The sequence below is a fragment of the Strix uralensis genome, chromosome Z, assembly GCF_047716275.1.
Source record: "Strix uralensis isolate ZFMK-TIS-50842 chromosome Z, bStrUra1, whole genome shotgun sequence".
Classification (NCBI taxonomy): Eukaryota; Metazoa; Chordata; class Aves; order Strigiformes; family Strigidae; genus Strix; species Strix uralensis.
The window spans coordinates 94,077,921-94,102,576 of record NC_134012.1 but is presented as its reverse complement, the minus strand read 5'-3'; the positions used below and the strand labels follow the sequence as shown (position 1 = coordinate 94,102,576).

The window sequence follows — 24,656 nt, the reverse complement described above, 5'->3', positions numbered from 1 at the left end:
AATAAGAGTAAATAATAAATAAGAGAGATCATCATAATAGGAAGAAGTCAGAACACCTTGGGTTTGTTTTTTTTTTCCCCTCTCAAATAAGAAGGCAGATTTCCCGATGATCACTGAAATTATAACGACAGCGATTGATCGGAGGGCTTGCAAAGGAAAAGGAAAGAAAAAAATCATCATCATTGGTCCTAAAAACGCAACCGTTCCCCTTTGCTCACTTGGCACAATAGAAATTGACTGTCTCTCAAAGAGCCATGCGCCTAGTGCTATTTATAGCCAGGGGCTGTGTTGGAAGATACCATTAAGCTTCTCCCGGGCAGACAGACAGGGGGGTGGTTGGATGGGAGGAGGGGGTTTAGCCAGAGCAGAGGCAAAAGCAATCCCCCACCCCCAGCCTCCCTTCCCCGCACACACACACATCCACACACTCACACCCCACCCCCTAGTCTGGCTGGGAATTTGAACCGATCCAGCCTGTTTAAACGGAAAGGACACAGATCTTCAATGTAAAAAAAAAATCAGATCAGACCCAGAGAGAGAGAGAGACGGAGAGGGAGGAGTGTGTGTGTGTGAGAGTGTGTGTGTGTGTGTGTGTGAAAGAGGGAGAGGGAGCGAGAGAGCGAGAGAGAGGGAGAGAGAGAGAGGGAGAGAGAGGGAGGGAGAGAGAAAAGAAGAGGGGGGAAAAAAGGAAAGAAGATTTTCTCTATGTATATAAAGATGGCCACGTTAGCAAACGGACAACCAGACAATACCAGCCTGAGTAGCAATCACAGCAACCCCAGCACCAACGGGCATATGAACGGATTAAACCATAGTCCCGGAAACCCATCCACCATCCCAATGAAGGACCACGATGCCATTAAGCTCTTTATTGGGCAGATCCCCCGTAACCTGGACGAGAAAGACCTCAAACCGCTCTTCGAGGAGTTCGGGAAGATCTATGAACTGACGGTGCTGAAGGACAGGTTCACTGGCATGCACAAAGGTGAGTTACCTCCTGAACTTTCCCGGGAGAGATCGGGAAAGGAAGGCAGGCTCCCGCTCCCTCTCTGGGTCTCTCTTTCTCTCTTTCCTTTCGACTTCATTTCATTTTATTTCATTTTTGGTTGGCCCGGGGGCGGAGGCGGCAGGCTGGGGGGGCAGGGAAAGAAATAATAGACCCTCCTGGAAAGAGAAGAGAGAGAGGCAGGGAAGAGAGTCAGCTCCGTTTGGTCTATTTATTAGCATTTTTCTTTCTTTCCCCTCTTTTTTTTTGGGGTGAGATGCAGCCACTTGCGGACGCCGGGGCGCCCAGGCGAGCGCAGGAGCGGGCGGCGGGGCTGGCGGGGAGCTGTCCGCGCGCTGGTGGTGCTGAAAAGAGGAAGAGGATTTCTTTATTTATCTTCGGGATCCGCACATTTTCCACCCAAGGGTGTGTGTGTCCGTGTGTCTGCCCGTGTTCCCAGCGCTGTCTTACAACTGTTGTATATCTGGCACCGGCGCCTTTTCTTTTCCTTTCTTTTCTTTTTTTTTTTTTTTTTTAATTTCTTTTTATTTTTACTGCTGTTACAATTATTATTTGTAGTCTGCTCCAAAGCTAGAGGCGGAGGAGAGTGAGTTGCTCCAGGGGGGTATTTCATTTTGGTTTTCTTCAGCGTGGGAACAGGGATATAAACAACAATAAAAAAGCCTATCTCAAGCGGGGCGGGGGGGGGGGGGGGGGGGGGGGGTGCGTGTACAAAATCGTGATGTGTGCAGGTGTTGGAGAGGGTGAGCCAGGAGGCACGGGTGGCAGTTTAGCTCCAGAGGGGAGAAGTCTCCGAGCAGGCATATTCCAAGCACTACTTTAATGTGCCCAAAGTCCATCCCGGGAACTTTTTAGGTTTTCTTTAAAGGCAGTGGAGACGTACTCCCCATGCGATGCTTCGCTCACTCCATCTCTGCCCGCTCCTTTCCCTGCTTAGCTTAGGTTCTCCGGAGGTGCATTTCAGATTAGATGATGCTACATTTTGGGAGTGGGGGAGGGTATGTGTAGTGGGGAAGAGATGCTCAGATCCTCGGGTAGGAAAGTAGGACTCGCAGGGAGGAAGTTGAAGATAATTTGCATGGTAGCCCGCTTAGGATCAGGAGACACCCAGGAGCGAAGCAAGCCACTTTATTAACTCAGGTTCTGTATATGTGTGTGTGTGTGTGTGTTTATTTCATTAGATATGTAGTTATTAAAAAATAAAAAAAGAAAATAAAAAGATCAGATCAGAAGTGATTGGGGTGTGACTCCAGATTTAGTGCAGGAGGAGGAATGGTTTTGCGGGGGGCCATGGGGGGAGTGGAAGTTGCATCTGTTACAGAAGAGGTTCACTGGCAGTGTCTACTCAGCTGGTGAACTCCTGTCAGGGAAAGTCACTGGAAACGGCATTACTGGCTTCCCAGCTTTCCAGATGCCTTGGCGAGTTGTAAATCTTGAACTTAATGGCATGTTTAGCAGGCATCTCTTCCCCCTTCCCACTCACTCTCCTCTCTTCCACCCTCAGGAAATGCGAATGAAAATATAGCCTGATGGTGCAAAGTACCAGTTTCTCACAGGCTAGAGAAATTGTTCAAGGCTCAGAGGCTGGGGACTTAGTCCAAGTTCTAGGATATTTCTTCCTTCCTTTCTTGCCGGTCGCTCCAAACACCCTTCTCATATTTGCAGCGATCAGTGTAGCCCTTTCGAACCTTGCTTTCTCTTCAGACTAGCTCCTAGAAGCCACATCAAGGTCTGATGGGCATCATTTAAACATGACATCCATACTGTAATAATTATTAATAATAACAGTAAAAATAATAGTAAGAAGCACAGGGAAGGAAAGGTCCTGAGAGGTTTTGTCTAATAGATGAAGCATAGTGAGAGTAGCCACTGAGCTCGTGTGTGCGCACATGTGTTTGCAAAAATTATCTAAGGTTTCGGTAAAATAAAAATAACATCAGTAAAAGCTACACTGAAGAGAACCACACAACATAGTGTAGAGGAAATCTCTGAGCTAACACCTCGATAAAGCATTTTTGTGGTGGGGGGAGGTTATCTTGATTTGTTGATGAGATTTTATCCTTTTGTTATATTCTATCTTAAACCTGTAATTAACCAATCTATGCGCTAACTTTAATGTCTATTTCATAGATGTGAATTCCTCCTCTTTCAGTTCAGTTTTTCTTTTACTGTATGCCTGTATTCACAGAGACAAACTCAGGAAGGAGGGGAGAGAGAGGGAGCGAGAGATAGAGGGATCATTTATCTTGCTTGGATGTGTTTAACACATATTCCTGAATTAAGCAAGATACTAACTTCATTTCCCTTCATTTCATTTCTGTTCTAAAGCTGCAACCTAGGAAAAAAGCCAGGCGGGAAATCTTGTCACCTCATCAAACCAAATTGCATGAGTTCATCTCAAAAGAAACAGTCATTTTTAACCTCCTAGAAGTTTTGGACTTTGGAAGGAAAAATGATGATGATGATTGTTATTTCACAGGCTAGGGCTTGAGTGAAGCTTCAATAGACACCGAGTTGCCAGCGTTTCAGAGATCGGTTTTATTTAGTACATCCGAGAAGAGTTTGAACTCCTTTCTAGCGATGCCGCTGATTTATTAGCTAATCCTGATAAAAATGTGCCCCTGGCTACCTGGAAAAAAATTACTTTCTTGCCAGTAGTGATTAATTACTATGAAGTCAAAAAGCATGATGGGGCTTTGAAGGATGAGGATTGTGTTTGGCTTTTTTCATTATTTTATTTCATTTTATTTCATTTTTAATCTATTTTTTTCTTCTCCCTTCTCTAAATGCAGTCATGTGAAGCATAGTATTCACTCAGTTCTCCTTATTTTGGCTTTGCTTTGCAGGCATAGGTGAAGAATTGCATAAAGATAGTCCAACTTGGCTCTCAGGGGTAGGATGGCAATATGAAACCTCAAGATGCTTTCCATAAGTGATGCATAATGTTTATACATTAATTGATCCATCACTCTCAGTTGATTTCATTCCTAATCCAGCGGATGAGACTGTGGCAGTTGTATACTCTGAAGGGTTAATAGTGGGCTGTAGTTTATTTAAGTGTACGGAGAGCAAACCTTGGGTGTGGAGCGGGAGAAGGTGGGTTTGTGTTGGGAGGAGGGAAGAAACAGGAATTAGCTTAAAGTGAAAATGTAGCAACCATAGTAATTTCAGGTGTAAATCCATTGAAATGAGAGCACAAGATATGTATTCTTAAAAATATTATGAAGAGATCCTATTGTGGTGCTCCTGTACAACAGGAGGAAATTGAAAAATAAGAACCTGAAGATAAAGTACATTACTATGCCCCCCTTCCCAGAAAAACTATCACAAAAAGAGAGTGAAGTCCCAGGTTCTCTCACCAGCAGCCACGGCTGATACCAGGCCAGATACCAGGGAAGAGGCAGGGGAGCACGATTCTCTTGCAGACACGCAAAGAGAGAAAAGGGTACGGGGGAAGCAGCATGAGCGGGAAGGCGGGAAAGGCTTGCCAGATCCCCGAGAAAACAAGCCTTCATGGCACGAGCGTAACTGCTGCATATCTCCCCCATCCTTGCTTCTCTCCACACGGGGCAGGACCAGGCTCCTGCTGTGGTACTTTGCTCTAGGGTTGGGAAGAGGCTGTGTGCTGAGGTCCGCGGGTAGAAATCTACCGGGGCTGAGCTGACCCACCCACACGCTCACACATACACACACACACACACACACGCACAGAGTTAACTAATCACACTTGAACAATTTAGCAAGCCACTCATTCATAACTTCCCCTCTTCTTATCTAGCAGTGGAGTATGCTTAAAGGCTGAGTTACTGGGAGACATAAAGGTTAGTGCTCTCAGGACAGCCATATTATAATGCATTATCTTTGAAGTCATTTAAGGCCAATTTAAGTGGTATTTAGTATAATATTTATGAATTAATGTAATCTAAATATAGGACTGTCCCCATAGGTTTAAACAGCCTTTTCTATCAAAGTTTGCTTATACCCAACACCCAGAATGTGTTTTAATTTAAAACGCACAGGTCTCCATAATATTCTATTTAGGAAGTCAGAAGAAATCAGCATTCCACACTTAACTGAGATTTACTGAAACACACGCGGGTGAGTGCACTTAAAGAGTGGAGATAGTGTGCAGTGTGAAAGCAAGAGTCTTCAGTAGACCTGAGAGCTACAACATTCTGTCAACTTTTATTTAGGGGGGAAAAAAAGCACAAAATCCCCAAAACCTCCTTGAAATCCACAGTTGCAGTCCCGTGGTTAGGACGGTGTTCCTACCTGACACGAACCTCACTCGATAACCATTCAATGCAGCTAGAAAAATGCAGTATGAAAAGAATAGTTTAGTTCTTTTGCTGCTTTATCTTCTCAAAAGTATAAATAATTTTGAAATTTAAGACACCTTGCGGGTAGGTAAACAAGGCTTCCATTCATTATATTCTGTTCTGTTTGATTACAAAGATAGATGATAGAAAAATTAAAACCTTGTTAAGTCTAAGGATGCTTATGAAGGTTTTGGATATCTCAGAAATTCAAAGGTGCAATGAAAATGAGCATTCCGTTAAGAAGATATATTTGTATATATGTATAAATGTATAGATTTGTGTTTGCGTATACATACAGAAAAAAAAAAAAGAGATGTATACACATTCATGCATATAGCCTTTGGGAAATGGAAATTTAGTTGAAAAAGAAGCACAGCGCAATACAGGTGCTGAATAAACTCCTCCATAATTGAAACATAAGGCTTGCCTGGCTGAAAGCAACACATACAGCATTTAGTATGGTAGTAAACCAAACAAGTTTTAGGGAGGTAAATGCACAAATAAACTGGAATAAAACAGAGGAGGCTTTATGCCTTAGGTCTAAAGAACAACCCCTTAAAACAATCAAAATTCAATTGGATAGCTTGATGGAAGAGAGACGAGAAAAGCAACCCCCTGTACATTATAATCTCCAGTACAGATGAGCGTGTGTTTTGATAATGTCAAACAGATAGCACAGATTGCTTCATAAATTAGAAGGCTATATGTTAACTCTTTTTGCAGGGGTCTGGACATGGATTCTGGTTTCTAAAAGCAGCTGCAGCCAGTTATGATGCTGTTGTTACGGTTGTGTCAGCATTTCCAATACAAACTCCAATTTTCTGGGATCTCTCGCTTGGCTGTTAAGTTTTGCACTGAAAGCTGTTCTTCAGCTAGCCCCACAACCATATCAACTAATCATCCTTACAAGAATGGATTTGTTTTAAAGTTACATAATGTGGAGGAAAGAAAGAAATCTAAGTTTGTGTTTCTAGAGCTTTTATTTCTTCTCTTACCTTTCTTCGGGTTAAACTTATATTTCCTACACATTTATGGATTACAATTGTTTTTGTCCCTCAATAACTACATATACTAGTGCCTTAGGGAAGGAAAAAAAGGTACTTCTTTTTTTAAAAAAAAAAAAAAATACTGCGACAACAGCCAAATTTCATAGTATTTACTCGGCCAAAACAAGGTTTTAATTAAAGGGGGAATCAAGAACTGACTAATTTCTGAAGTATAACAACAGAAACAAGGGAAAGTTTGGTTTTGTTTTATTTATTTATTTTTTCCTGTATTCAGCCAGAAGAGATCGAGAACGTCGGCACTGAAGTAGGGAGAAAAATTGAGGATCCTTGTCACCTTGGATGAAAAGTGTGGTTCATCTGGTCCTGTATCCTGCGTCGGCCAGTGGCCAGTGCCACAGACAGGGCTTTCTTTAGCAGAGAATTCAAATTGCATAGTATAATAAAAGCCAGGCAGCTGATGGAATAGTCTTTTGAAGGAAGTTGTCAGAGAGTATCTGGAAATTTTGCCTGAGTAAAGAGTGAGTGAGATTGCAGAAAGTGTCCTGTGCTCAACCAAAAAGTGGATTGCACCTGTCAAGGAGGGCGGGCAGCGGATTCTCTATGCATGGTGGTAAAGAACAAGGGGACAGAAGGGGCTGGGTGACCAAGGAGGGCCTCCCCTAGCCTTAAGAGCTGGAAATACACAGCCACATTTTTCAGCAAGACGTCAGGGTGTTTTTTATCATGCATACCCTGTGCGCATGCATACCAGCCGCACTGACCCGACAGACCATAACGACACTAAAGGAGCTCTTACCGTCCCTCCCGTCAATCAAGTGTGAACTGAGGCGGGTTTATGTGACAGGCAGTAATGGTTCCAAGAGAAAAAAGTGGGGGAGATGATCTAGGCTGCTGGGCTGCTTACCTGCATTTAAAATAGAAACAAAGCATCAGATGCCCCAAGACTCATGTAGGTGTTGGCTATAGCCTTAAAATAATATTCCATAAAAGCAGAAGGCTGCAGAGCTCAACACGATCTGTTCATCAGGTGCTGTCTGGTTTCTGCCCCGTAAGAGTCTGCACTAAGCAGGTGAGGTGTTAAGTGAGCTAAGTTGAATCCCAGCCTTAACAAATAGGCTGGTGTTTCATTAATCCCAGCATCATCTTTACTTAGGGAGCGAAGGCTTGTTGACTGCTCGCTGGGCAGCAGTCAATGAGATTTTTGCCATCGCTTCAGTGGGTTCACGTTTGGAAATCCTGGTGCAGGTTTGCACTTGCTCAGTGTTTCACATTCCCTTTAAAATTCTGGACTGTGGATTTACATAGCAAACCACAACACTTGCAGTTAATGCTACCAGCTTCTGCGCTTGCTGGCTTGTCCTTTAACTTATCTTTCCTTCTGTTAAGTGAAACAAACTATAACAAAGCTGGGGAGCTGACAAAAGCCTGACTTCTGCCACATTTCTCACTCACTTAACTGCTCCACCGATGCCCATATGACTGTTGCCGGGGTTTGTCATGGTGGACTGACCCTTATGTATTAAAATCCGCAGCGGAAAAAGGGAAAAATAATAACCATGGTGAGTTAAAGTTATGTCTTGTCTTCCACTGTTGCTTTACTGACTGAGCTGGGGTATATATTGTAGGGGTCTCTCTCTCTACGTAACTCCTCAAGACGCATCATCGCATTTTGGGGATCGCAAGTCCTATTGAATCACTTTGTCTGTGCTGCATTGCTTGGTGTGGGCTGGAGTCAGAATGTCACCACAGATATTGCATTTGTTTGCTTTTGTCACCGTGAGCCACAGCCTGAATACACACACAGGTGACTGCAGCTTTTAATGTGCATTCATTATATCCAACTGACATCCCCTCGAAGGAAGAGAGGGCTTATTATTGTCGCTCCTTAAAATAAAGATGGATGAGAGCTCTAAACCTCTCAAATAAAGTGCCTGACCATACGCAGTAGCTAAAAATAAATCATATATGGCCATCTATTCCATGTAAATGAATGGCAAGACATATAGATATAGACATTGTGTTAAGTTTGTCAAGCAGAGCAGCCAAAAATATTGATCAAGGCAAGGGGGAAAAATTGATAATGAACTGGACTCCGAGAAGACTTTAATTGACAGTGACTTCTGTGAACCAGCTTTGGACAGTATATATAAACTGACCACAATGTAACTTTATTGCAATGTACTCTCCATTAATTAATTGTCACCTTTGTTAAGACTGGCTACAGATCAAAGGTTTAAAGATACTTAACAGGTTCTTAGTAACAAACCCTTCAGATGCATTAGAAATATCCGACAGCTCAGCCAATGAGGCATGCAGATTTCGATCTACCTCACCCTTATCTGTTTATTTCTCCCTCCCTTGTTGAACATGGACAATCATTGTTTAACATTAACTATTCCGTAGATGGTTTTGTTGGCAATGTTGATGCCTCCAGGGATATATATTTGCTGGTGACAGGGACCTTCCCTGTTAAGTCTCTCAAAGTATTTTGCCGCCAGAAAGTTGCTTATGGTTTGACAGACCAAGGTGCAGTGCAGACACAGTTTGTAATGCAAGCTATTCTTCCCCTTTTACACGGAGGAAATCTGTAATTTCCTTATTTAAATCTGGAAAACATAAAAAGACATAGTTTTCATGAAAGGTGCAGCTGAGAATGAACTTTTATGTGAGAAGCGCATACGCAGAGAGATAGAAGTGTGCCTGCCACGTTTGTATATCATACACACATGCAACCGTTTATTATATCTGCATATTAATGAAAACATGCATTCAGTACAGATGAGCTGATATAGGTCTCTGAATAATTCCTTTCTAAAAGACAGTACGGAGATCATACTCTTGTGTGAAAGTGGCAGGTGACTTAACAGGCTATTCCTGGAATTATATGCAGAGTTTAATATGATACATAGCTGTTTGTTCATTATACTAATTTAATGATACAGTCACACTTAATTAATCCATCTCTGGTTTATTTGTACATTGTGTCTGAGTCTCCAAAATATTTTAGAGGCAATCCAGCTGACTTCCCAGTGTTCTGGGGCAGATAACTCTGGACATGAAGCTTCTTCAAACAGAATAAAAATGGAGCTTTGCAGACAGAGTTTGTCTGATGAGATCTGACTGCATATTTGGCCTGTTTCTAATTCAAATGCTTGTGTACATAATACACAGAGATTGTGTATGCATGCATGTATCGAAAGGGCAAACTTACATTTGCACATAGTTCCTCTCCTTTTCCGTCCCTAAGGATAGATTCGCATCACATAATATGCATCACTCACTGCAAACGCACACAAATATCTTTGTCGGATTCAGTAGCTTCTTGCAGGTAGATGTATAAAGCAGCATCAGCCTAATAATATCCCTATAAAACAGTGCTTCCTTCCTAGGATCCAGAGGGATGAAGGTTGTCAGAAGATCAAAAGATATACCACAGTGCGCTTGTAGAAATCCCCTGATTATGTTTCCTCTCTATAATGCTCTAATTCACTATTTGATCAATTGTAAAAGGGCCAATGCTTTAGGAGTGAAAAAAAAGTATTAGGTTACTATATGCTTGAGGGTGAGTGAAAATCACACCTAAAATTATACGTAGCGATACAGTAATGAGCTTATCAATACTTCTTTAAGGAATCTGACAGCCCTATAGGAGAGATTCAGTTCTGTGAGCAAAGGTCACAATATAGATATTGCTTATTAAGACTATCAATAGCCTGGTTGACCAATCTAACCAGACACTGTATAATGTACCTGCTGTTAACAGGCAGGGAGGAGAACTGTGAAGAATTTACAGAATTGCCCACATGTAATATTAATAATATTGATTGATTCTAATAATATAATAAGGTAAAGATGCACTTCTTTGAAATGGTGCATAAGAGAGAAGGGGTGGGAGAGAGAGGGAGATACCTTTGCTAAGTATATTGAACTGGCTTGCACCAATTTGAAAGCAAACCCAGAGAAAACTCACTTTCCTTGCCTCTTACAGGCAGGGCTCTGTTTCTTGCCCATTATTTCACCTGACTCAGGCAGAAACGGGATACGTCTTTCTCTAGAATCGGGTCTTTTCCTGGCAGCTGCAGAGAAGCCAGGGGCCTGAGAAACTCAGAGCAGCCAGGACCATTTTGGCCAACCAATTCAGTCCCCATCAGAACTGGATTAATCCCAGAGAGCTCTTTTTAAACACAGCAATGCAATGGAAGTGCTTGAATTATTTTATTTTATTCACATCTTTAGCAGCATTTAAGAAATGGGGGGAAAAAGAGGGTGGAAGTAACATATATTCTATGATGTGCATAATCTATAATTAATGGGAAAGGACTTTGCAGAGCAGCTACAGACCTGCTCCAAAGCCTGCTGAAGTCTTCAGCAAAACTCTACCTTGCCTGCAGCAGTGTTTGGATTGGGCTCTAAGTTACGGGCAGTTCTGCAAGATACCGCTCTTCAGGCAGGAACGACTGATAATATGCAATGTGACTGCCTTAAGGTTGTTACTCATCTAAATCCAGATACACAGACCTGCTTGCTTCTGAATTTCCTAACTACTCCCTCTTCAGCAATAGGCTGCCTTATCTAGGTATGCTAGTTCACTCCTTCCGCTATGCCATTCGGCTTGAAGTGTCTCGTTCCAGTTTCCGTATGGTAGTTTCAAGATGGTTTGCATTTCATTATGTTTTTTCTCAGTTTACAGGGCAAGTGGTTTTCTTTTGTGAGCATTTAATTGCTTTTAAAAGCGATTTATTTGATCGTATTCCATCTTCAATAATACATGGATGAGGGTGCAATTTTTCACCCTCTTTGTAAAGATATGTTGTTATTCAGTTATGCTATTCTGTAGGGTTTGTTCTGGTTTATGCATTTGGAGGGAGTCTGGACATTTTTTTTCTTTGTTTTCCTTACTATCTTTTTTTTCTGGATTATGATTTTTTTTTTTTTCTTTTAAGAAAAAGAAATCTCATTCAAGATACTGGCAATAAATGGAAAAGTAGGAGTGGAAGTGAGGAATGGACAAGACAACCAACAAAAATCCTTTGACAGTGTCTTTAAAAGCATACCATTGCTGTATGTTTATTTGCATGAATCTGGGTCCAGCTAATTTTGATATCAAAGAAAATTGTATCTTACAAATGATTTAACTCCAAGTTTAGTCACTGACAGAGAAGGGGGGAAAAAAAAGCAAGTCATCATATAGAAACACTGGAAGAAAATGCACATAAAGATCTTGCAGGGGATAAGGGTGATAGAGTGGTGCTAGGTTTTACATTCTACTATTGGGTTAGTAAAAGTTAACACCAAATTAAAGAAACAAATATATAAACAAGAAAAGCAAGCATTGCCATTCCTTCTAGATTATTTGCTAGTGGCGAGTACACTTCAGACCTACCCCTTTTAAATTACTGCCTGTGCCTGCAGCTTCATTCAAAAGAAGGGCATTATCTGGTGGGTGAGGGCGACGGTGAGGACGCCTGGGTTCTAATCACGGAGTGCATAATTACTCACCAACACTCTCTGATGGAGTCACTTAAGCTCAGTGCCTTCAGGCCTGATCTGAAACCTGTTGAATCAATGGAAAGATTCCCATTGGCTTCAGTGAGCTATTGATCTTTCATTTTCCCATCTGCAATATTAGGCTAGTCGGATTTTTATTTTTTTTTTTTAGGAGAGAGAAGTTAATGGCACAAATCTGACATTTATTTTTTTCTCAGTAAAGGTTTTGGTGATGTCTGATGACAAATGCGTTACATCAGAGCTACTTTCAGTGTGGATCAGGATAAAATGCTTTCAAAAAACACGCGTTGAGGAGGTGGAAAATTAGCTTTGCTCATTTCACTTGTAAATACATATTTGTCCCTGCTTTACCAAGAAAGGGTCAATGGCAATTTTGCCAGTTTTCTTTGTGTGAGTAGGATTCAGCCTTTGTAATTTCTCCATCTACAAGAATATCATCATTCACTGATTCAGGATCTTGATTTTTTTTCTTCTTTTAGTGAATCACATATATACTCTTCATTGTTATGGCAACTGAGGGAGCTGAAAAGCTCAAGGATTTGACGAAGGGCTGCATCCCACCTTTCTTCTCTAAGGGCCTGATCCAAACCTATTGTTTGCAATACAATTTGGATCAAGCTGAAGGTATATGCCTTCACTGGGTCAGTAAAAAGAGCAAGTTCCCTCTAGACAAGTGTACTCCTGCCCTCAGTATGGGCAGATGGAATTGGCAGTCGTCGTCCATTTGCTGAGGACCGACCCAACACTCTCTGAAGTCAATAGTTAGACTCTGACCCAGCCTCACAAACAACAGACAGACACCATGTGAATCCTTAAACAGGGATGTGAATGTCCCTGACTTTGGCAGAGCAAGGTAGTCCAGGAGTTTTCACTGCTGCTACCCAAGAAGTAGCTTATTATGGGGAATAAACAAGGTTCCAGTGACCTCAAGTATCCAGCCACAGCAAAATTAATTTAGAAACCGTTTCATTTAAAAGGGGGGTTTCAGGTGATCTCCTATATTAAAGATCTAACAAGCAAATGAATCAGGCTCTCTTTTTTTTTTTTTTTTAATTTTATTATTTCAGTTCAGTTTTAGTTAGTTCATCAATAGCAATCTATGTAGGGGGTTTTTTTGTGTTTCCATCCCATCTGTGCTTATGTCTCTTATGAAATAAATGGAGAATCTGGAGTGTGCGTGTGTGTACGTGTGTGTGTAGAGTCGATTATCTAACCCTTAGTCTATTTGAAATCATCACAGTGCACTCAAGTCAATGATATTCTGTCAAAGGTGGAGAGGAAGCGTGTGTGCAGTGTGAGTGTACGAACGTGATGCTATTTGATTGCCTGAAATCCAACTAAGTCTCAGTTTCAAAGGCCTGGGGGCAGCAGGGAAAGTATTTGTTTGTTTAATTATTTATATATTTACTCAGCTTTACTGACAGTGTTTGCAGATGGGGAAAAAAAATTGAAGCAGAAATGTTGGGTTCTTGTTTGGAGGGGAACGTGTGTTGTATTAGACTCAATGTGTTCTCCCATATAACGGCTGCTTTGTGCTGTTAAATGAACATTTGTTACTGACCGGCTCATTGAAAAAGGCCAGAGAGGTGCTGGCAGAATTAGATTCTACGAGTTTATTCATAAAAGGAGTTGCACAATAGGTGTGTCATTCCCCTGTCTTCTCCCCTATGCTGATCCAGGGACAGGACTTCCAGCAGCAGCTTCTCAATCCAGAAAGAAATAGCCGAGCCACCAGCGAGCCCAGCGAGCCTGCTCTGAGCTAGCCGGCAAAAGACATCGGTTCGACTGTCGGGAGATCAGCTCTCTCCCTGGGCTTGGTTCTCCATTGCTGGCCCCTGCATTTGCTTTCCAAGTGCTACACCTGGGCTCTTGTTGGCTAGCCAAGACCAGCTCCTCATCCTCCCTTCCCAAGCTTCCTCCCCTGGTTGCAGAGGCAAGTGTGGGTGCATGGACCAAGCTCAGAGCTCTCCCCAGGGTCAGGTCCCTTCCCCAGGCACTGCTCCAGGCTCACTGCTTGTTTCCCATAATGTTCTTCTCAGGCTACCTGTGCTCATGAGTCATTTATTTTCCATGGCCAACCTCTGCTGCTACAGACCTGATTCCCTGGCTCTCGCCATCTCTGTTCACACTCCTGTTCCCTCTGTTCAGCTCTGCACCGACGTTTTGCTCTCGTGCTGTCACTGGCTGTCACCCCTGTAGAGAGCACTTCACCGGTTCATGTCACTAGTCACCACTCTGATTCAGACCACATTAACTATCTCTCCTCTCCTTTCTCAGCTCTTGCCTGAACAGGATTTGGGAAAGGGAACCATACTGACCAAGTATTTTCAAAAAGAAAAAAGCTATGGTTAGTAGCAGAAAGACCCGCACCCACAAAGCGTACATACAGAGATACACAAACATACGTATTTCTGCGTAATGTCAAACACTGAGAGAGTAGATAGAAAAGGTGGTGTGTTTTTTTTTTTTTCTTTTGAGGTTCAAAGCTTGATGTCCTCTTTCAAAGATTAAAAAAATAAAAAAGTGCAGTAAGTCTGTAATTTCACCAAGTCAATTGCACCTTTTTTTTTTTTTTAACTTTTCTTGTTTCATTAAATCACCATCGGATTTCTCACACCTGAACAAAAATCCTGCATGTATTTTCCTTTGAATTCTTAAAATCGTGATCTTATTCTTAACTGTTCCTGGCGGGCCCTTCCGGGACTATGGTTCAGCTTGTTGCAAAAATATTTTTTCCTGCTGTTTTGAAACATAACTATTCCTTAGCTCCAGGACCCTTCTCTAGCAACCCCAAATTAAAGTAAGAAGCCAAAATAAACCTTTGATGTAGAGCTGCGTCAGAGTCTTCTTCATTCAGAGGTAAGTAGAAAGGGATTAGGAACCTGTTTCTAGCCCAGCCCTCTTACTACCCTTCTGTGTCCTGCCAGATCACATTCTTAGACCTTGCTCTTCCTCAGTTTGTTATGTGTAAAGAGGAATTTATGATATCCAGCTTTGTAAAGAGCTTTGTGTGTATTTAAGGTAGAAGTTGTGCCGCAGCTTTAGCGGTGATGGTCTAAGGTTATAAATGAGACAACATTTGTAAGGAGAGGTAATATCTTTTATTAGTCCAGCTGATATAGCTGGGAAAAAAAAGGACAGACTTCCTTGTGTGCCTGAAAGCTTGTCTATTTTTTTCCAACTATATCAGTTGGTCTAATAAAAGATATTACCTCTCCCGGCAAGCCTTGTCTCATTTGAGGTGTAAAGCATGTAGGCTGATTATTTAGGCCTGGTTTTTGTCTGTGTTGATGGATTAGACATTTCTTCACCTAGGTAGCCAGGGGACAAGTAGCCCAGGTTGGTGGCCCTTCTCTCACCTTCTGTGATCAACAGCAGTGGCCATCTCACAGGCATTAAGAGGCACAGAAAAACTCTGACAGCCTCTATTTTCTGATCCTGGAGATGTACTTTCTTTTTTGCAGTTCTGCTCCCTTATGAAGCACCACATGCCCTCTCCTCACCCCTGTGACTGTGATTTATTTATAAAATTGCTGCTTGTGTGTGTGTGTGCATGTGTGTGGGCAACCACACAAACATACCCAAGCTGCCGAGCAAGCTGATGAGCATTTTCTGATGTATTTAGCAAGTAATAATGCAAACCACAGGCAAAAAGTACAGTGAGTAGAATAGGTAAAGTAATTAAGTTAGGGAAGACATTAAAAGGGATTTTTCCCTCATCTACAAATAAATTGCAGGCCCCTCCATGTCTGGGAGAAGCATTTTGGGTTTTTTTGTTTGATTTCATAAGGCACAGCTGAAAATATCAAGCAGCTGAAAAGAAGCCAGAAGCAGGTAGCAGGTTTTCAGACGCGGCAAAATTCTACTCATATTCATAAAGCAGCAGTAGTCAGAGGACAGCTATTACTTACGCTTGACTTTACTACAAGGGAAAGCATTGGATCATCTATTCAGATCAGGATAGTCAGCTATGCCAAAGATTTAATCAAATATTAAACATGGTCAGTAAACTTAAACCAACATTGGACATGCAGGAGTTCTGCTCCTTTGCAAGCAAGCGCTCTAAGAGGAGAAAGTTTTCTCCCATCTCTCTCTGACTGGGATTTTTTGTGACTGAAGGGATCCTTTCTTCAGACAGTGACCCATACTGGTGTATGCCTAGGTAAATATACGTGCATGTGGGTGTTTGCATGTGTGTCTCTTACCCTGTCAAGGGGAGACTGAGTTGTTTTTTCCTGCAACTTCACGTCTTTCTCTCTCTGATCATTTTCTGTATGCGTCTAATCGTTCACCGCATACACTTTCTCTGTCCATCTGTCCCTCTCCAAATAAAATGCTTTCCTTCTCACACTCCCTCTCATCATTCATTCAACAGAGAAAGATGTGTGCATGGAGATGTGTATGTGTGTGTATTTGCAAACCTGTGCAGGTAGTTGCGCATATCTGGCTGCTTATTGATAAATCATACACGTACAAAGCCATATCTGACTCCTTTCTATGTACATTTGGGCTGTATTTACACCCTCCAACCCTTATTTATTCTGACCAGGGCACTCAGAAGTAGAACATTTTGCAGGGAGTTATGGTTTACGATGTTACCTCTCCCTTCTATTATTCATTCTCTCTGATTTTTATCTAATCTCTCTTTGATTGTCCTGGTGCAGCTTAAGAGACAAAGTGAATTTTTATTACATCATCAATATAATCTCCAGCTAATCAGCATCTGTGTGCATTACCATGCCCCCTTTGGCTTTTCATCTGTGTCCATAAATAATAAGAATAATAATCGTGGCCGTTTTTTGTGTGCGTGCGTATGTTTGTGTGTGTGTTGGTATCAGGCGGAGAGTCACAGCTGCACTTTTTCATTTCAGCCAGCTTGTTTTAGCAACATTGGACCCAGCTTTGTGCATATTGTCTTGACTATTGCCCAGATTAATTTCCTGGTGTCTAACGTTTAAATCATGGAAACAATTAAAGCAGACATATCCATACGCATCTCACAGTGACTGAACTTTGCTGTTAACTCGTACACACATTTCCATGGTGTTACAGGCAACATGCCCAGTGCCAATGGAGTGTGGAGCAGTTAACATATACCCCTATACAGGTGCTTAACCTCTACATGTTTAGTGCGTACTTACTACACTTTCTTGGGTAGGAGGATAGTGCATCACATGTCTTTAAACAGGAAGCTCAGAGACCAGATTTTTGACTTTTGATTGCTGATCTTTTTCTAGAGCACCGTGTCGCACTTAGCCTGCCACTCAGGTCTGCAAATTTTGCAGTTGAGCTCCTATACAATTTTTTCTCCTCCCTTTCCAGCTCTGGAAGAACAATGACAATAATACTTCCCAATAAAGTAAGACTTGTGCCATACCTTGAAATTCTTATCTTCTCTACATATGTCTTGTGCATTTTAAAGAGAATCACTCTGCTTTCTCTTTAAAATACCCTGATTTGGCAAAGCAAAGCAGTGGCAGTGCCTCTCTGTTAAGCACGCAGACTTCAGATTGGCTTCCCAGTGACTTAGGGTGATACTTGCCTCTGATACACAAACTGTAATGCTCGTGTCCCATCCTGCAGTGCCAGGATTAGTCCTTTCTGAGTTGTCCAAGACTAATCACAAACACTGTGCCAGAGTTCAATCAGATACGACAAAGTCTTCAATAAAAAAACGCACACACACTCATGGACAAATTTTAGACTGATGTACTAAACAGCAGCAAACCCCTTGGGAAAGAGCCCGTATCTCTTCTAGATGAAATGTAGTTATGGTATAGAGCCGTCCATTCAGCAAAGTGTGCGCTTAATTCATATTGTGGAAAGCCTCCCAGAACGCAATAGGTTCTTAAAGTTGAGCAGGTGCTTAAATGCTTTGCTGGATCCGTGGAAATCTGCAGTTCAGATGAAATAATTAAGCGTAGGGGTGTTACAGAAGCCAAGTGAAAAGCATAATTCTGTGACTCAGAAATAACACTCCTTCATAGCTGTGGCAGAACACTGAAATCATGAAAGAAACACGGCGTACCTTGAACACCTTGCAGCATGGATCGGACTGAGACCCTTCCTATATTTCAAAATATTTCTCTCCTGATTTTTTTTTTCATGGACAGATTCTGATTAGATTTGGCCTGGGAATGGGATTTGCTCTGAGCAAAGAGAAACACAGAATATTTTCAGTTCTCATCTTCAGTTTTCTTTTTTTATACCAAATCCTTTCCCTGGCCCCTCCAGCTCCACTCCCTGTTTTGACAAACCAGCTCATTTATCAGATGGGAAAAGAGGAAGGGGGGAACGGGAATATTTTTGGTTGCTTCTGTTTTGCATGATATAATCCCCCTCTCCACTTAGCACCTCCGTAAATAGGATCCGATCTGAAATTGGTCACAGTTTATCGCATTCAGGACTAGACCAGATTGGGTCCTGAGTCTTTGTCAACCATGTATTAAAGAGACCAGAGTTTTACACTTTAGACAGATAAAGTTGACACTTCCTATAACATCTCTTGATTTCCCTGGATCCATTATTGTTTTGCCTTTTCATTTTGAAGGTTTATTTGCATGTGTATTACTAGGCGTCTCTTTATTGTTTCACTATTTATTTATGCCCTCTTGTTCTTCCTTACACCCCTTCTTGCCCAGCATCCCCAAACTCAGTGGCTAAATCCCCTGGGCAGGTATGAAACCAACATCATTCCCGGATAAAAATCTACCTTGAAGGATGAAGAGCATCCCCCGTTTGTAACTGGAAGGCATGAAAAAGAACACATCACTTATCTGAATTTGCTGTTCATCCAAGCACTGTTTATGGAGATTTACAGTACCTTGCCTGTGCAAAGAGCTCTATTGCATGGTGACTGCTGGAGGATTTTAGGTGGCGGTATTAGCTGCGGTATTAAAAATGCATAGGAAGTCATGGGGTGGGAGATTAGTTGGATAGAAAGACCCATGAATGAAGGGTTAATTACATTCAAAGAGGCCATCGTATAGAGCAGAAGAGGCAATAGGTTTCTTTTCTTCAAAATTTACTAAATAGCTGGAAACATGGTTTAATGAATTTTAATGGGATCTTTCTGAATCCTATGCATATTGCATCTGCTGACTGTAGGAAGTCAAAGTATTGTTGAAAGGGAGAGTATTGCCCTACTTTAGGTTTCACAGTTCAGTATTTAAAAAAATATTCTTCAACAAGCACTTTATTCAATATATATTTTTCTCCTTATTTAATTCCCCCCCTTGCAAGCAGAAAAGACTTTCAGGATCTGTGAGCCCTCAATAACATAGATTATTCCACTGTTATATAACATGTGCTTTACATTTATTGAGCCTTCTTGTGCCGTCAAGATAAAGGAGGCCTTAGTATTTTTCCCTGCTTAGGAGCCATCTATGAAGACGTGGTGATGAATTCTGCTCTCAGTTATACTCACGTAAATCTAGAGGAACTGACTCCCCTAAATTTCTTCCAGGATTACTGCAATATAAATGAGATCAAGATTTGGCCCAGTCTGGTGGGAGAAAGAAAGGAGAGAAAGAGTTGGAGTTCTCTTTTTCCTTTTCAGTGTGCATGGGCTGGGATGGGATTGTACGCTGCACAACTCATTTCTGTGCAGACTCCAGCAGGGGCAGCAGAAAACCCAATCAATTTGACTCCAATGCAACACAAACAAGATACTTGCACTTTAGAGAGAGCAGGTCATGAAGCACCATGTCAAAAATCTGGACTGTAACATCTTCATCATGCCATTTAGCGGTGAGTCTGAATCATCTTCTGCCTCAAAATCAAAGGGAAACTGAGGCAGGGCATGTAGTGAGCCTGTCTCAGAGCAGCAGTGTCTGGCTCCTGCCCATATTTTTTCATCTACCTTCACTATGTTGAAATTTCCCATTGCCTTGGTAACTTGAATTTTCTCTGTCACTCTTTCTCAAAACGCCAGGCACCCTCTCAGACAGCTGATAGTATAAGGCTGCCCTACTTTTTATTAACCTGGGGCCCAATTCTCCTTCAGGATGCAGAGATAGTTGCTGAGACCCTCTCAAAAGAGGCTTTGAGGTTCCCTTGAAGCCAGCAGGAACTGACAGGGCTTAACACTTTGCAGGACTGTGTTTAGGTCTGTTGAAGGAGAAAAACTGCATGGTTTTAACTGCAGCAGCATGATCAGGATGACAGAACTTCTCTGTTAAAGACATTACAATACCTGTATATAAATGGTTACACTGACATATAAATACACACATGCACACACAAATAGAAGAAGGAAAGTAAAAGCATGCTCATCAGGCATTTTTACACCAGTAAGGCTGTTCCCACCCTCCGCGGTCTACTAGGATAATGTTTTCCATAGCAAGGTGGTGTTACACTGGCTCAGGGCTGCAGACCTGGAGAGTATACCAGCGCAGGAGCAAGAGCTTCCTAAAAGCAGAGACAACCTCAGATCTGGATCTGGAGTGAGACTATCCAGAGTGAGAACAGCAGGAAGACTTTGCACCCGGACTTTTGTAAAGAAGACAGGTATTTAAATGCACTTCTGCAGGACTCGAGGCTGCACTGCTCCCCAGTATGGAGTTGTTGTTGCTTTTCCTTCTTGTCTCCCCATCCCTCCCTCATGTGTTTCAGATCTTTTTCTACTTACAAGCAGACAATGTGATGCCTGCTTGAATGGCACAGATAAGTTAGCCATGCAGCTCGGAGCACCAGCCCTAAACCACCTAGCCTTCCTTTGATCTGAAATCAAAACAAAAGACGTCGGCATCAAAACGATCCTTTGCCAGGTAACGGTTACTTTGTGCGTGTTGCCTTAATTCAGCTGCAAGGAGCTCTCATCTCTTTGTATCATGCCCAGATCTGCGCTCATCTTAATACTTTATCAATGTGCCAGCAGGCTGCTTCTATCGTGGATACAACTGTGCAGAAGCTGTCAGCATTTTTAAGTAAAGCGTTAAACAATACTTCAGGTGACAGCAAATTGTTATTTCCTTACTCCCCCTCCAATTCTTCCCTCTTTCCCTCCCTCACCAAGCCCAGCTGCTGAAGCCCTTATTTTTATGTCAGCTTCGTGCTCAAATTATACAACCCAAATGCATTTTCCCTTCCTTTTTTTTTTTTTTTCCCCTGATGGGAGCCTTTCTCTCTCTAAGGGGTGGAGAAAGAGAGGCACAGAAATCCTTCCAAGGAGCTGCAGACAAAATTAACCTCACGAGCAAGCAACCTGTCTTGGTGGCTTATTCCCTCTCTGTTTCAGGTGAGCTGCTGGTGCGAGACCAGAAAAGCCACCCACCTTGCTCACGCCCTGCCATGAGGACAGTCTTTGATTCGCAGCCCTATCTAGACTTTTAACGCACCATTAGGGTGCTGTTGAGAGCTGGGAGTTAGGAGAGATGTCTTTTTTTTTTCCTAGCTCAGCTGTTGGTTTACTTCGTAGACGCTGAGCAAGTAATTTCTAGAGAAAAATTAAAACTGGCTGTCACTTCTTTTAGTGCCTACTTGTTTTGTATGCTTGTTGTGTACGTGCTTTGGGGAGAGGGGTCCATACCGCAATTGGCGTTTCAAGCTGGACACTGTAAATTAGGAATTGATTTAAAAAACACAAGATATTTAACTTGTAGGCATTGTGTTTCTGATCCTTGCTCTAAAAAACTGGATAAATAAAACTTCCCCATGAAGAACTTTGAGATCTTCCACAAAGTTAACAAATTGACATTCACTTGAAGTACAAAGGATCAGACCTTGTTGGACTTGCACATATTGTGTTAACAGGCTTTTCCTAACAAGCAGAGCTTTGCCAGATTCTTGCTCAAGGAAATCCAGACTGTTTTGGTGAATAATTAACAAGCCACCCCAAATTTTTGCTTCTTTTTCCTCTTATCCAGAGAGGGGTAGTTACTGAGGCACTGGTACATGAGAACAAACTTCACCCCTCTTATGTCTCCTTCAGCACTGAGCCTCTCCTAATAAATCATCTCGGATTTGATATAGGCAGGACCAAGGTCAGCCTAGCTTGACTCTCGCTGTCTCTTCCACACACCAGATACAATGCTGCCACGTTGTGGCTCGTTCCTATCTGTTCTGCCGCATACACTCGCCCAGCGCTCGGATCTTGCAAGAGAGCATCCTGGCTTTCTCTCCAAGGAAGGCTTGTGGCACTCCAACTCACATGCTGCACGATCGGGAATGCCACCCAGCCCCACTTGCCTCTGCAATGGGCAGAGACCAAAAAAGACCCCCCTTCCAGTGGTCATAAATTACAAGCCCCTTGCGCGGTCTCTCAGTTTGTCTCACATGGCTGCTGGTGCTTCATACAAGGACGCTCTGAGTTGGAAAGGAGGGTGTAGGAATGCCAAACTTAATTTCTTTGATAGACACCACCTGTTTTATGTTTTACCCCCTCTCTCAGATCCTTATAGAAGTGGCTGCTCCTTTTGGTGCAATGAAAATATAGTCATGGAAATGCAGGCAGGATCAGGCTGCTCTTTTCCTAAACATCCCTTCTCTTTATTGGCTGTCAAGTTCTTGATTCTCTTTATTTTTTCTCCCATTGCTTTTTTCTTTATTTCCTTCCCTCCTTTGGGGAAAAGAAAAACACACACACTCAAAAACACAGCAGGGCAGGAAATTAAACCTTTTCACAAAGATGCTTTGGTAAGATGCCGGCTTTTCACTCATTTATTTTGCACTGATTATTTTTTATAGGGCAGAAAGGAAGGAGTGAGAACGAGGGATGTGACAGAGAGGGCAACTGAGTAGAGGAAAGAAAGCCCTTTAACTTATTTGGAGAGCTCCGTCATTGGTTGTTGTTTTTTCCACACACACATGAGAAAACCAGAAGAGCCTTAAACCCATCAGCAACACTCACATGAATTAAACGCCAGGTGGAACTGCTCCCATTTTCCTGGATACAATAAGGATAATGGCTTCCTCCTGGTGTGATTCTCCCCATTTCATCCTGGTTAGGCAACTCTTAGGTGTACTGCAACACCACTAGGCATTACAAGACTCCTTTTAATCCAGGAAATTAATTAATTGCTTTATACCGAAAGGTTGTTTCAAAACAAGGCCATAACATCCCCCTCAAATCCCTCTTGCTTTTTTAGGATGATATGAACCATTACAGCCAGGAAGCACTGGATGTCTCTGGTTCCCTGTTCATCCTCGGTGGTCCCCAGACAGCATGGTTTGCCTCCATGCAGTGAATCCTCAGAGGATCTGACCCTTGGGGATACTGAAATCCAAAGAACAGGAGGGCCACAAATTTAGGAACTTGCACTTTAAAAAAAATGCAGGAATATAAAGAATAGTTGCTATTTCTGTGGAAGACATGTCCCAGACAAGAAGAAACCAGTGCTCATCCACGGAAGTGTCTTACCCTTCCGGGAAAGAGGCTTAGATTTTGAGGTGGACTTTTCAAGTGTGATAACACACAGATATGCCTGAGTCCCTACAAATCCCAGATGTCAACTGCAGGCAGGGAATTTCCCCACATCTCATGTGCAGCGTGGGGTAGCTCAGGGGAATGAAAATGGAGAAAAATCTCCATCATTTCTCCATCTTTCCCTGGTGGCTATTAGCAAAGGATACACCTACAGTCCTCATGTTGTGCAAACACTGCCAGACACCTGATGGTGTACCTAGTACAAGGTTTAAACAGTTTCTTATTCAGAAAGACTCCACAACCCTGAAAACAGTGTGTTCTCTGGTTGCTTGGTTTTATGTTCCTATTGGCATAAAATCATATGAAGGACCACACATTGTCTGCTTTTACAGAGGGAGAGAGAAAATCTTAGAGTGCTGTTATTAGAAGAACAAACCTAGTGAGGAGCAGGAAGAGGTGTCAGAAAAGGGTGGTTTAGTAACCAGAGGAGTGGAACTGGGACTCCCATCCCCAGAGACCTGCTTAAAGTCGGGGTGCTTGTAACTCTGATTCAAACAAGGAGTCTGCTGGTCTGTTCCAGGGCAGCATTTGCTGAAATGCTTTGCTGTTTCAAGACCTAGGTGCTTATTTATTTACCTTTTGTCTGGGGCAAAGTTCTGTGACTCAGTTTCCTGAACTGCAAAGTAAGTAAGGTAATAACCCCATGTCTGGAAGGGTAGGATGAAAAGCCTAATTCATACTTGTAAAGTAATTGAGATGTTTTGAGGAAGGGTCGCTAGAAGGGCTGAATAATTTAAAAGGCCACAGGAGATCAATGCACAGGAAAAGACATGGGGTTTCCTAATAATTTTAAAGCACAAGATAACATTAAAAAATAGACTGAAATATTAAGGTCCTTAAATTATTTTCTTGCAGTTTAGCTCCCAATGCTTTTTTTTTTTTTTTTTTTTTTTTTTTTTTTTTGTAATTGTGATCACATTTGTATTATATTTTTCCAGCAACAACTGAGATCAGGACTCCACTGTGCTAGATGCTGTACAGACACATACAGATCTACCATATTTCCAATGGACACAAACAAGCAGACATCCAGTAGGAGAAAAGAAGTGCCAGATTGTGATCAAATAGGTTTGATTCCTAACCCTGAGTTGCACTGAGATTAAGACTCAGATCCTTAAAGGCACTTAGAGCCCAACTCCCACTGAAATCAATGGGTGTTAGATACCTAAATAGCTTTATGGATCTGAGCATAAATGACTTATCCAAGGGCAGAGCAGCAATCTACAGCTGGGTTGGGAATTAAACACAGATTATACAAGTCCCAGTCTGATTTCTTAATCACAAAATCATCTTTCTTCTCCATATTTCGTGCAATAAATCCCTGGCATTCACATCACAAGATGGATACATAATGCCCATCCCATAAAATCACTGGAAACCTTCAGTGACAA

At 42.1% G+C, this 24,656-nt stretch overlaps 1 protein-coding gene across 10 annotated transcripts in view; it reads left to right on the top strand.

The window, feature by feature from the left end:
- The first annotated feature begins 381 nt into the window (after positions 1–381).
- The window catches only part of CELF4 (CUGBP Elav-like family member 4), a 720,179-nt gene continuing 695,904 nt past the window's right edge, over positions 382–24,656 (top strand). For 4 of the 10 annotated variants that reach the window (XM_074855364.1, XM_074855362.1, XM_074855363.1 and 1 more), the window contains exon 1: positions 382–985. In XM_074855364.1, coding sequence (XP_074711465.1) covers positions 706–985 — 280 coding nt within the window. In that variant the 5' untranslated portion in view covers positions 382–705. The remainder of the gene's footprint in view (positions 986–24,656) is intronic. The other 6 variants (XM_074855357.1, XM_074855354.1, XM_074855356.1 and 3 more) reach the window with 2 other exon arrangements.